Source organism: Gorilla gorilla, chromosome 20 (assembly GCF_029281585.2).
Source record: "Gorilla gorilla gorilla isolate KB3781 chromosome 20, NHGRI_mGorGor1-v2.1_pri, whole genome shotgun sequence".
Taxonomy (NCBI): domain Eukaryota; kingdom Metazoa; phylum Chordata; class Mammalia; order Primates; family Hominidae; genus Gorilla; species Gorilla gorilla.
This window is the reverse complement of record NC_073244.2, coordinates 45,403,963-45,417,417: the sequence shown is the minus strand read 5'-3', so window position 1 is coordinate 45,417,417 and position 13,455 is coordinate 45,403,963. Positions and strand designations below refer to the sequence as shown.

The following is a 13,455-nucleotide window of genomic DNA, read 5'->3' as shown; positions in this document are numbered from 1 at the left end:
CAACAAGAAAAGGAGCAGGCATAAAGGACAGGTTTGTAAGAAAGTGGCGAGCAGTCCCAGGCTGAGCAGAGATGCCGCAAGGCGAGCGGGTGTGGTCAGGACACAAAGGTTCAAACTGATGTGTTCAGGCTTTCAACAGTCAACCTTATTTGCTGCTAGGCATGGAAACAGTCTAGGGCAGCTGTACTGACCTGATCCACAAACCACGGTTCACTCGGAACCCACCAAAAGGGACCAATGGCCAGGGGGATGGCAAGACAGCTGTCCCTCCCTGCCCCAACACACACAGGGCCAGGGGCCGGGCAGTTTTCGGCGCTCATACCTTGGAGGCAATGATGAACAGGGAGGACTCGGGGTTCAGCTGGGCCAGGGTTTTGGCAATGTGAGTTCCATCAATGTTGGAGACATACCAGACACGGGGACCTCCTGAAGAGTATGGCTTAAGGGCTTCAGTCACCATGAGGGGTCCCTGTGGGGAGACATAGCATCAGAGAATAAGAATTCAGGACCCACGAAAAGTGGAGACAGCCAGGTCCCATCCCTGGAGAAAGTAAGGACCTGAGTGGGACCAACAGTGCCCAGACTCCCACCCTACCCCAAGGCAGTTTTCTCCTCACCAGGTCGGAGCCGCCAATGCCAATGTTGATGACGTCCGTGATGGTCTTGCCTGTGTACCCCTTCCAGTCACCGCTCCGGACACGCTGGCACAGGGGGGAAGATGCCGTCAGCCCAAACCCCCAGGCATAATCCGCTGCTCAAAAACATCATTACTGCTGTGTCCTGGTGCCTCAGTCCCAGCTTTCAGGCCCTCGCAGGTGCCTCTATTTTTTTGTTTTTAATTTACTATATATATATATATATATATATATATATTTTTTTTTTTTTTTTTTTTTTTTTTTTTTTTTTGAGATGAAGCCTTGCTCTGTTGCCCAGGCTGGAGTGCAGTGGCGTGATCTCGGCTCCCTGCAATCTCTGCCTTCCAGGTTCACGTCATTCTCCTGCCTCAGCCTCCTGAGTAGCTGGGACTACAGGCGCCCGCCACCACACCCAGCTAGTTTTTTGTATTTTTAGTAGAGACAGGGTTTCACCGTGTTAGCCAGGATGGTCTCGATCTCCTGACCCTGTGATCTGCCCGCCTCAGCCTCCCAAAGTGCTGGGATTACTGGCTTGAGCCACCGCACCCAGCTATTTATTTTTAATTTTTTTTTTGAGACAGAGTCTCCACTTTCTGGGTTCTAACAATTCTCATGCCTCAGTCTCCTGAGTAGCTGGGACTACAAGCCTGCGCCACCAGCATGCCTAGCTAATTTTTTTGTATTTTTAGTAGGGACAGGGTTTCGCCATGTTGGCCAGGCTGGTCTCGAATTACTGGCCTCAAGTGATCTGCCCAGCTCGGCCTCCCAAAGTGCTGGAATTACAGGTGTGAGCCACCGCGCCTCGCTATTTACTTACTTTTAAAACTGTGCCTTAGGGGCCAGGCAGGGTGGCTCAAGGCTGAGACAGGAGGATTGCTTGAGCCCAGGAAGTTGAGGCTGCAGCAAGCCAAGATCGCAACACTGCACCTCCAGCCTAGGTGACAGAGGAAGACCCTGACTCCAAAAACAGAACAAAATGCTCTGCTTTAGCCTTTTTTTTTTTTTGAGACAGAGTCTCACTCCGTCGCCCAGGCTGGAGTACAACGGCACGATCTCAGCTCACTGCAGCCTCCGCCTCCAGGCTCCAGGGTTCAAGCAATTCTCCTGCCTCAGCCTCCCAAGTAGCTGTGATTACAGGCACCTGCCACCCTGCCCAGCTAATTTTTAGTATTTCCAGTAGAGATGGGGTTTCGCCGTGTTGGCCAGGCTGGTCTCAAACTCCTGACCTCTGGTGATCCACCTGCCTCGGCCTCCCAAAGCGCTTGGATTACAGGCATGAGCCACCACGCAAAGCCTATTTTATTTTTTGTAGAGACAGCGTCTTGCTATGTTGCCCAGCCTGGTCTCTAACTCCTGGCCTCAAATAATCCTCCCATCTTGACCTCCCAAAGTGTTGGGATTACAGGCGTGAGCCACTACACAAGGCATAGGAGTCTCTGGAGACCACACTGGTCCCTGCCACACTCACCACCAACTAGACTGTTTCCTGGTTACAACAGTGAGACATCCCTACCTTACAGTGACACTGTCAGAATTTGCAAAACCAGGGATAACTCGGCAGAATCTGCTATGCCAGAGACCAAGAGATGTGAAATGCTGAAAACTGTGACTGGGCTATGCCGGGGAAAGGAGTATCAGACCCGCAGCCAGTCTCCAATCAGACACCAGTGATCCTTGCTTCCTGGAACTCATGCCCCTGCATAGCTTCCGCCTGTGCTGGGAGGGGTGACCTATGCACCCACCCAGAGACTGCAAAAGGGGTGAAATGTGACTTCAGAAGTGAGTTCAGAGAACGTGCAGTTTCTGCTTTGCTCTCCTGGATGACTCGCTTTGGGGAAGCTGTCTATCATGTTGTGAAGACATTCAAACAGTTTCATAAAGAAGCCCACGCGGCAGCGAACTAAGGCCTTTTTCCAACAGTCACAGCCAACTCGCTTCCTGTGTATGGGACATTTTAGAGGGGGGTCCTCCAAACCCATCAAAACTTCCGATAACTGGGGCGCTGGCCAACATCTTGACTACAGCCTTATGAGAGATCCCCAAACCAAGACCAACCAGCTAAGCTGCTCCCAAACTTCTGACCCACAGACACTGTGAGAGGTAATAAAAGTTTACTGCTAGGCCGGGCACGGTGGCTCACACCTGTAATCCTGGCACTTTGGGAGACCGAGGAAGGTGGATCACAAGGTCAGGAGTTCGAGACCAGCCTGGTCAACATGGTGAAACCCCGTCTCTACTAAAAAAAAAATACAAAAATTATCCAGGCATGGTGGCGTGTGCCTGTAATCTCAGCTACTCGGGAGGCTGAGGCAGGAGAATTGCTTAAACCCAGGAGGCGGAGGTTGCAGTGAGCGGAGATCGCGCCATTGCACTCTAGCCTGGGCGACAGAGCAAGACTCCGTCTTAAAAAAAAAAAAAGTGTATTGCTGTTTTAACCCAAGTTTTGATGTCATTTGTTACACAATGATAGATAACTAATACAGATTTTGGTACCAGAAGTACAGCGTGGTCATAATAAAAACCTAAATATGCAGGCCGGACTCAGTGGCTCATGCCTGTAATCCCAGCACTTACTGGGAAACTGAGGCAGGAGGATCACTTGAGCCCAAGAGTTTAAAACTAGCCTGGGCAACATAGCAAGACCTCGTCTCTACAAAAAATAAAAAAGTAGCCAGGCATGGTGACATGTACCTGTAGTCCCAGCGACTTAGAAGGTTGAGGTGGGGAATTGCTTGAGCCCAGGAGTTCAAGGCTGCAGTGAGCGGTGACTGCACCACTGCACTCCAGCCTGGGTGACAGAGTGAGACCCTACCTCAAAAAAAAAAAAGAAAAAAGAAAAAAGAAAGAAAAGAAAAGAAATAATTATCCCATACATACCAGTCATCCCATGCCCACCTCACCATTGTATGTTGGGTGTGTGAGGGGTAATTTGTCTCTTTAAATTCGCATGTCTTCAGATTGAAAGGAACTGTACTAAAGGAAATGCAGGTACTACTACACCTGTACTTGACAAAATGAGGTTCTAGACTTCTAACAGACTTCTAATACTGTAACAGAATATGGACTTAGGAGAAAGTGAGTGGGGTATCTGTGTGTGGAAGGAACAAAATCAATCACTAGGCGCCAGAAGCGGGACTATGATAGTCCCCCACCTTCTAAGATGGTGACCAGTGGTCCTTGTCTCCTGGCATTAACCCACTGGTGCAGTCCCTTCCCATGATGACCAGAGCTGATCTGTAACACCAACAGGGTATTATAGAAATCAAAGAGTGTAGTCGGGCGTGGTGATTCACCCTGTAATCCCAGCATTTTGGGAGGGCAAGGCAGGCGGATCACTTGAGATCAGGAGTTCAAGACCAGCCTGGCCAAAATGGTGAAACCCCATCTCTACTAAAAAAATTAAAAAAAAAAAAAAAAAAAAAAAAAAAAGGTGGGCATGGTGGCGGGCACCTGTAATCCCAGCTACTCAGGAGGCTAAGGCAGGAGAATCGCTTGAGCCGGGGACTGGAGGTTGCAGTGAGCCAAGATCAAGCCACTGTACTCCGGCCTGGGTGACAAGAGTGAAACTCCGTCTCAAAAAAATAAAAATAAAAAAAAGAAAGAATGTGAATCCTGATATTAGGTCACAAAAGACCTCCAGGCATCTGCCTTGCTCTCTATTGGATCACTCACTCTGGGAGAAATAAGCTGCCTTGTCATGAGGACACTCGAACTGTCTGTGCCTCCCAAAGCCAGCACTGCTAGTGAGCCATCTTCAAAGCAGACCCTCCAACCCCCATGAAGCCTTCAAATGACGACATCCTTAGCCAACATCTTGACTGCAACCTTAGAATATCAGAGCCACTACACCAAACACAGCCACTGCAAATTCCCCACATAAAGAGATGGTGATTGTTGTTTCTAGTTGCTAAATTTTGGAATAATTTCCCACACATCAATAAAAAATTACTATACACTGATAAGATCCAGCAATTTTCTTTTAATTTTTTTTTTTTTTTTGGAGATGGAATCTTGCTCTGTCACCCAGGCTGGCGTGCAGTGGTGCTATCTCAGCTTATTGAAACCTCCACCTCCCGGGTTCAAGCGATTCTCCTGCCTCAGCCTCCCAAGTAACTGGGACTACCGGCATGCACCACCATGCCCAGTTATAAATTATTATTATTATTTTTTGAGACGGAGTCTCGCTCTGTCACCCAGGCTGGAGTGCAGTGGCGCCATCTCAGCTCTCAGTAACCTCCACCTCATGGGTTCAAATGATACTGCTGCCTCAGTCTCCTGAATAGCTGGAATTATGGGCGCCTGCCACTACTCCTGGCTAATTTTGTTTGTATTTTTAGTAGAGACGGGTTTTGCCATGTAGGCCAGGCTGGTCTCAAACTCCTGACCTGAAGTGATCCGCCCACCTCGGCCTCCCAAAGTGCTAGGACTACAGGTGTGAGCCACAGCACCCAGACCATAAATTATTTTTTAATTAAAAAAAAAAAATAGGCCGGGCATGGTGGCTCACGCCTATAATCCCAGCACTTTGGGAGGCTGAGGTGGTCGGATTATGAAGTCAGGAGTTCGAGACCAGCCTAGCCAACATGGTGAAACTCCATCTCTACTAAAAACACAAAAATTAGCTGGGTGTGGTGGCAGGCACATGTAATCCCAGCTACTCGGGAGGCTGAGGCAGGAGAATCGCTTGAACCTGGGAGGCGGAGGTTGCAGTGAACCGAGATCAGGCCATTGCACTCCAGCCTGGCTGAGAGAGAGAGACTCCGTCTCAAAAAACAAACAAACAAAAAAGAGACAGGGTCTAGGTTGCCCAAGCTAGTCTTGAACTCCTGGCCTGCAGTGATCCGATTCACCCTTCCAAAATGCTGGGATTATACAAGAGCCACTGCACCTTGCTGGGTATTTTTTAGTTTTGTTTTAATGACAGGGTCTCACTCTGTTGCTCTACCTGGAATGTAGGAGTATGATCATAGCTCACTGCAGCTTCAAATTCCTGGGCTCAAGCAATTCTCCCGCCTCAGCCTCCTAAGCAGCCAGGACTATAGATACACACCACCACAGCTGGCTAATTTTTAAATTTTTGTTAAAGGCAGGGTCTTGTTATGTTGCCCAGGCTGGTATTATACTCCTGGCCTCAAGCAATCCTCTTGCCTCTGCCTCCCAAAGTGCTGGGATTACAGATGTGAGCAACTGTGCCTGGCCCTACTTTTTCTTTAAATAAACTGCCATGGGAAAATTTCCATCGATACAGAAAGAAATAAAATAAGTTGTTCAACTTCTCAACCCTCCCTCACAGGCATGTGACAAAATAGGTTAGAAAAAGCAAGTCTTGGCTGGGTGTGGTGGCTCATGCCTGTAATCCCAGGACTCTGGGAGCCCAAGGTGGGTGGATCACCTGAGGTCAGGAGTTCGAGACCAGCCTGACCAACATGGTGAAACCCCATCTCTACCAAAAATACAAAAATTAGCTGGGCGTGGTGGCGGATGCCTGTAATCCCAGCTACTCAGGAGGCTGAGGTAGGAGAATCGCTTGAACCTGGGAGGCGGAGGTTGCAGTGAGCCGAGAACTCGCCATTGCAGTCCAGCCTGGGCAACAGAGTAAGACTCTGTCTCAAAAAAAAAAAAAAAGCAAGTCTCCTTTCCCGACTGTCAAAGGTTTGTTATAATGAAGCATCCCAGAGGAAAAATGTGTCTTTTTTTTTTCTTTTTGAGATAAAGTCTCACTCTGTTGCCCAAGCTGGAGTGCAGTGGCGTGACCTTGGCTCACTGCAACCTCCACCTCTGGGGTTCAAGTGATTCTCCTGCCTCAGCCTCCCGAGTAGCTGGGACTACAGGCATGCACCACCATGCCCGGCTAACTTTTTTGTATTTTTTTTTAGTAGAGATGGGGTTTCACTATGTTGGCCAGGCTTGTCTTGAACTCCTGACCTCGTGATCCACCCACCTCGGCCTCCCAAGGTGCTGGGATTACAGGTGTGAGCCACTGCACCAAGCCAAATGTGTCTATCTTTATTACAATTACACCCAGCCTTCATTTGACCAAATGAGGCTTTACCATACCCACCAATTCTGCAACTTCCTTTTTCAACTTCCCAGTCCATCCTGAACAGCATAGCAGGTCAATCCAACTATAGCTCCCTAATTCCTAACGGTGCCCAGGATGACAGTATATGAATATGTGCTGACTCTACTTGGTAAGTCCCCTGACAAATGAGTACAGCTTGGTTTCAGGTTTTGCCACTACAATCAAGGTCACAGTGAATGTCTTCACCCAATCTTGGCAAACTGGAGAGCATAGCCATGGGGAATGTTCCTCACCAGGGGATTACTGCCATTCAGCAACGTTTTTTGAACTATAAATACCTTATCAGCCTGAGTCAGGTACTCCAGTGGCCAGCTTTAAGGGAAGGCTTTCCTGGAAACAGCACCCCAGACGGTGCAGTGCCATCCTCGCCATGTGGCATGGCTGAGCACACCCAGACTGATCACATAGCACTAGGCTTTTAATGCACTTCAGCTCTGCCACTCACAGCAGATGGCTGGAAGGGCCCTGCCACACACCCAAAGACCGTCACATGGACTGATCACCCTAAGCGACATTCAGGAAATCCAGATTCCCATCAGGACCCCACAACTTCCTTGCCCTGGAAGCGTCTCACTCTGTCACCTGAGCTGGAGGACAGTGGCACAATCTCAGCTCAGTACAGCCTCAACCTCCCGGGCTCAAGCAATCCTCCCACCCCAGCCTCCCAAGTAGCTGGGATACACCACCACGCCTAGCTAATTTATTTATTTTTTGCAGAGATGGGTTGGTTTTTTTGTTGGTTTTTTTTTTGAGACAGAGCCTCACTCTGTCACCCAGGCTGGAGTGCAGTAACGTGATCTTGGCTCACTGCAACCTCTGCCTCCCGGGTTCAAGAGATTCTCCTGCCTCAGCCTCCCCAGTAGCTGATATTACAGGTGCTCACCACCATGCCCACCCAGGTAATTTTTTTGTATTTTTAGTAGAGACGGTGTTTCACCATGTTGATCAGGCTGATCTCAAACTCCCGACCTCACATGATCCACCTGCCTCAGCCTCCCAGAGTGCTGGGATTACAGGCGTGAGCCACCACGCCCAGCCCATTTTCAGGTCTGAAAGTGGCTCTTGGCCAAAGTAACTGGACTCTGACCAGCCACACGTGGAGGCCACTGCTCCTAGGACAAGCAGCAAATGATCACAGCTGACAAGAGTTTGGACGATCACCCTCGCAGCATGCACAGCCCACACAGACACACCGGCATCACCCTCGTTCTCCAGACGTGAGGATGTCTGCCGACCCACCCCTGCAGAATCACCGCTAGGGTAGACACTGAGGCAAGTGCTTGACGTGGGGAAACTTAGCTGGTCTCTGAGGCAACCCCTACCACCCTACACACAAGGAAAAGAAGGCATGTTACATGCACTGTCACTGACACACGGACACTGCTTACATACTTCCAGGTGGAAATAAGCTTCAGAGGAGCAGGGAGAAAACCAACCTGTGTGCACGTGCACATGTGTACGTGTTTCAAAGAGGAGATGACAGATGTGTATGTGCACAGGAACTTTCTGGAAGACTTCACAGGAAAACTTTTCTATTTTTAAAATTTATTTAGAGACAGGATCTTGCTCTGTTGCCCAGGCTGCAGTGCAGTGGTGTCACCATGGCTCACTGCAGCCTCAACTTCCCAGGCTCAAGCCATCCTCCCACCTCAGCCTCCTGAATAGCTGGGACTAGAGGTATGAGCTGCTGCGCCTGGCTACAGGAAACTTTACAAAGCCTGCTTCTGGAGGGTTAGCTGGGAATGGGGATGAGGAAATTTTTTTTTTTTTTTGACAGAGTCTCCCTCTGTCGCCCAGGCTGGAGTACAGTGGCGCAATCGCAGCTCACTGCAACCTCTGCCGCCCGGGTTCAAGCGATTCTCCTGCCTCAGTCTCCCAAGTAGCTGGGATTACAGGCGTATGTCACCAAAACTGGCTAATTTTTGTATTTTTAGTGGAGATGGGGTTTCACCATGATGGCCAGGCTGGTCTCGAACTCCTTACCTCAAGTGATCCACCTGCCCCGGCCTCTCAAAGTTCTGGAATCACAGGCATGAGCCATCGCGCCCAGCCAGGGTTGAGGAAATTTTACAATGTTTTATCTGTTTCTAGACTGGGTGATAAGGGCATATGACAAAAGAGATTAGAAAAAGCTCCTTCCGGCCAGGCGCAGTGGCTCATGCCTGTAATCCCAGGTGAGGCAGGCAGATCACCTGAGGTCAGGGGTTTGAGACCAGCCTGGCCAACATGGTGAAATCCCGTCTCTACTAAAAATACAAAAATTAGCTGAGCAGGGTGGCGCATAATTGTAATTCCCGCTACTCGGGAGGCTGAGGTAGGAGAATAGTTTGAATCCAGGAGGCGGAAGTTGCAGTGAGCTGAGATAGCACGACTGCAGTCCAGTCTGGGCGAGAGAGTGAGACTCCATCTCAAAAAAAAAAAAAAGAAAAAAGAAAAGGCTCCTTCCTTTCCTGACTGTCCTGTCTCTCAGGGGCCCCACTTTTCATTTCAAGCCTCTGTGGTTTGTCACCATGAGTCCATAGGTGTCTACAATTCAGGAAAGAAACTGGCCCCACTTCTGCCAGCAGCAGATTCCTTCAGAGCAGAGCCAGGAGAAATTCAGGCCTCAGCAGAGACCCCAGGGTCAGCGATCACACAGGCAACCCCTCCCTTAAGCTGCAGTGAGAACCTGAGTCCTGCCTACAAGAAGAGGGGAAGAGCTGCCCCTCAGGGCTCCCAGATTCCCAAATACTCACACACACGGCCAAGGGTGAGTCCGGCCCAGTAGCCACTTACCTGGCAGAAAGACTTCATCTTGTCCAGAACCTTGTTGACCTCTGGCATCACATCCTTGCCGTCTACCAGGATGGGTGTGTTTGACCGGTTCCGCAGAGCCACGTGCAGCACGGCTCGACCCTGGGGATTACGGTCAGGATGTAAAGACTGTCCCCCCAACCCCAGGCAGCCATGCTCCCAGCTGGGCATGGTGCCATAGCTCGGCCCTCTATCCACTAGACAGGCAGGCCCTGAGGTCTCTGTTAGCACCATAACCTTGTTCCAAGAACCCACTGTATGCTTAGAGGAGTAGGAGCTCCCCAAGGACTTATGTGCTGCAGACAGTCAGGAGGAGAGAGGGGGACCCATATATGCCCAGGACAGGCCCCGAAGGCCTGCCAGAGGTGCTCAGGGCATGAACAGTGAGAGAAAAGAGGAACAGTGAGCAAAGGCAGAGAATGGCAACAATACATGTCAGAAACAAGCAATAAATGCTTTCAGAGGCCGGACGCCATGGCTCACGCCTGTAATCCCAGAACTCTGGGAGGCCATGGCAGGTGGATAACTTGAGGTCATGAATTCGAGACCAGCCTGGCCAACATGATGACATCCTGTCTCTACCAAAAATACAAAAATCAGCCAGGTGGGGGTGGCACACACCTGTAGTTCCAGCTACTCAGGAATCTGAGGCAGAGAATCGCCTGAACCCATTAGACAGAGGTTGCAGTGAGCCAAGATCGCACCACTGCACTCCAGCCTGGGCGACAGAGCAAGACTCCATCTCAAAATAAATAAATAAATAAACGCTTTCCGAAGATGAGTGCTCATGAAGCCTGAAGTAACCTCATCCTCCCAATGTGTGTCCATGGTGTTTGCTGGCACCTTTTAGGCAGTGTCCTCAGCTCCTTGGATTTGCAGCAAGGCATGCAACTCAAGCTTCCCTCACCAAGCAGCCCGATAACTACCAACTGCCAGGAACCAAACCAGACTTGAAGTCTGTGACGGGTGCCAGGCGGCTGGCCCGGCCACGTGAGTGAAATGGCCTGAAGTCAGCAGAGGAGTCCTTGAGGGAAGGTCTAACGACCCCAGGTGGACAGGAAAAGGATCATCTTGGGATTCCGACCCAGTGAGAGGCTTGCTAAGGTGGAGGGCTTCATGCCACCCCACCCTCACCCTGCCAGACCCCACTCCTGCGCCACATTTTATTGGCAAATGCACTCCTCCAGAAAGCCTTCCTTGATTGCATCCTCTCTCAGCTTAGACCCACAATGCAAGACAGGTTAAGCGTGAATCTCCATTCTGCCTCTTACAGCTGTGACATCTCAGATAAGTGATGTGACCTCTGAACCTCAGACTCCTCACATGTAAGAGGAGGATAATGACATCATGAGGACAGAGTCCGGGTGCTCAGTGTCCATTATACCTCCAGGCTGGGCTCCCATACTGAGTCAGGAACAGGGGCCCCCAGGCCTGGCCTCACCACTGCTTCCTATTGACTCCTACTGCTTGAGTAGGCTGAGGTCTTTGGTGATCTAAGATTCTTCTTGTCGCTACTAAAACTTGCAGTGAGAATATATTAGAGTTAACTTCTCCAAGAAAATGTCAGCCTTGAGAAATTCTCCCTCTGGGTATGAGATGTGCTCCTCCCAGGCAGACACTGGGAACCATTCCAAGGAGCTCACCAAACCAATCTTGTGGAAGACACACCCCAAAGCCCTGCTACAAGCAGGAGGAAAAAGGCCTTCAGGCCCCTCATTAAGCAAAAGCATTGCCCAAGAGAAGGGGTGAAGACACAAGGTGATGCAGCTAACAGTCAGATAAACCCCAAAGGGAAGGAAGGAGGCCCCAGAGGGTATGTGGGGCCTGCTCACCTCGGTGTAGTTGATCTTCTCACCATTGAACATCCGCTCCCGGGCGGCCTCCACGCCCCTGGACTTGGCCTAGAAAGAGACGATACTGAGGCCTGGTCCCACCCACACTGGCCACCCCAAGTGTCAGCCCCCAAACACAAGGCTTGGTGCTGTCCCCAATGAGACAGACAGACGGCTGCTGTCCGGTTCCCTCTCCCACTGTCTGGGAAGGGTCTACTCAGACATCAGACACTGGGGTCCCTGGGATGCTGCTTAGAACCTAAGCCAGGGACAGGTGCCTCACCAGCACAGAGGAGGTGACTGAGGTCTAATGAGAGGAAGAACTCAAGATACTCAAGGTCCTGGGGACTCCCAGGAGCCCAGCTCACCCACCACTCTGTCGGTTACCAGTTATGCCTCCCCAAGCAGAACATTACCAAGTCCACCAGCATCCGCATCACGTCCTCCGTCACCAGGTTCTTGGAGTAATCCACCAGGATATGCCCATGGTTGGTGTTGAGGGTCAAGCTGCAGAAAGATGGAGATGCTGCTGACCACACCCTGGTCTCCCTAGCGGGGAGCCATGCCCTAAGCAGGAGCTGTTCACAGAAGAAACATCCTCCCTGACCCACGCCCCACAAGGGCCGCGGCCACCCAGCACAGTGGTGGTGTCTGTCACCTGCTGGCCCACCAGGATGATCTGCAACAGCAGCCCAGAGAAAGAAGCCATCCTCACAGACCCTAGATGCAGGCAGACCCTGGATGAGGAGCCCGGACTGAAGTGGGGGACCACCCCTTCCCAGGGCTTCCACTTTCTGCCGTAAGTTACTCAGGCACCCATCCAGATGACAGGGATGGCCATCGGGACGTCTAGCCCGGAGCCACAGTCGCTCCCCTCCCCCCCCCCCCACAAGTATCAGTGATCAGAGCTCCCTTGGCCGCACTCCCGCCCATGATTTGCTCAAACACTCCTTCCCACTTCCCGGTCGTGCACAGGTGTCTTCTGCAGGAATCACGCCCGACGTCTCCATCCTTCCACCCAGCTCCCTCAAACACCCCCGCCCGGGCTGCCCGCCCTGCAGACGCTCCCAAGCTCATGTGGCCAGGAGCGGATGGAAAGGGACAGCCCTTTCCCCCTTGCTGCGTCAGCCAAGGCCTCTCTTCACAACTGCGAAAGGAGCCCCTGCTCAAACGGCCAGAGCTGCACGGGGAGGGGGAGGGGAAATGTCCCCACGGAGGGGCCCGTTTTTCCTCGTAACGAAGCAGACCCGGGGCCGAGACTCCCGGCGAGGCCGCAAGCCCCCAGGAACGCACTCCAAGGAGACTCCAAGGACGAAGTGCGGACTCGGCCTGGGCCCCAGTCCGTGGCCTGGAGGTCGGGGACTGGGGTCCCCGGGCACCGCTGCCCCTGCCTCCAGACCCCAGGCCCGCGTGCCCGGTTCCGGGCGCCGCGCGTGGCAGCCCCGGCCTCCGGCCCGCCCGCACCTGAAGTGGTTGAAGCGGTCCTTGTTGGCATCGAAGAGGCGGCGCAGGTTCAGCTCGGAGCCGTGCTCGCGGTACCATTGCTGCAGCTTCTGGAACTGTGGGTCCCGGGTGAGAGCGGCCATGGCGGGACTAGAAGGTACACTGACTGAGACGCGCGCCGAGGAGGAAGGAGCGCCGGCAGCGCGCAGCAAGCGAGGCGCGTGGGCGCGCGGCGGCCTTTATGGCGCAGGCGCCCGGCCCGGCCCGGCCCCACCCCTGAGCCCCGGCCCCGCCCCCGACCCGCGCCCCGATACCCAGGCCGGGTGCCCGCTGAGCGACCTTGCCCGCGGCCGCTGATCTGGGGCCTCAGCTCCTCTCTCCCTACCTCTTGCGCCGCCGCTTTGCTGGCCTCTGCCCGGAAGTGGCAGTGGGGAGGGTGGGCAGAGCCCGGGGATCACTGGAGCCCAGGAGTTGGAGGCTGCAGAGGGCTACCATCGCGCCACTGCACTCCCTGTGCACTAGTCGGCTTCATTCATTCATTCATTCATTCATTCGACAAAACTCTATAGATCGAACACCTTCCACGTTACAGGCAGCGTTCTAGGCGCTGTGGATACATATGTGCCAAATAAGCAAGTACAACAGATGATGTGTGTCTGGTGGTGGTAAG

The 13,455-nt window shown here is 52.2% G+C and overlaps 1 protein-coding gene across 1 annotated transcript in view; it reads right to left on the bottom strand.

The window, feature by feature from the left end:
• Window positions 1-13,071, bottom strand: part of GPI (glucose-6-phosphate isomerase) — a 51,087-nt gene extending 38,016 nt beyond the window's left edge. The window contains exons 1-6 of the mRNA XM_055368923.2: window positions 12,807-13,071; window positions 11,759-11,849; window positions 11,343-11,411; window positions 9,493-9,612; window positions 618-701; window positions 323-469 (exon numbers count right to left, since the gene is read on the bottom strand). Coding sequence (XP_055224898.1) covers window positions 323-469; window positions 618-701; window positions 9,493-9,612; window positions 11,343-11,411; window positions 11,759-11,849; window positions 12,807-12,928 — 633 coding nt within the window. The 5' untranslated portion in view covers window positions 12,929-13,071. The remainder of the gene's footprint in view (window positions 1-322; window positions 470-617; window positions 702-9,492; window positions 9,613-11,342; window positions 11,412-11,758; window positions 11,850-12,806) is intronic.
• Between the last annotated feature and the right edge of the window lie 384 nt (window positions 13,072-13,455).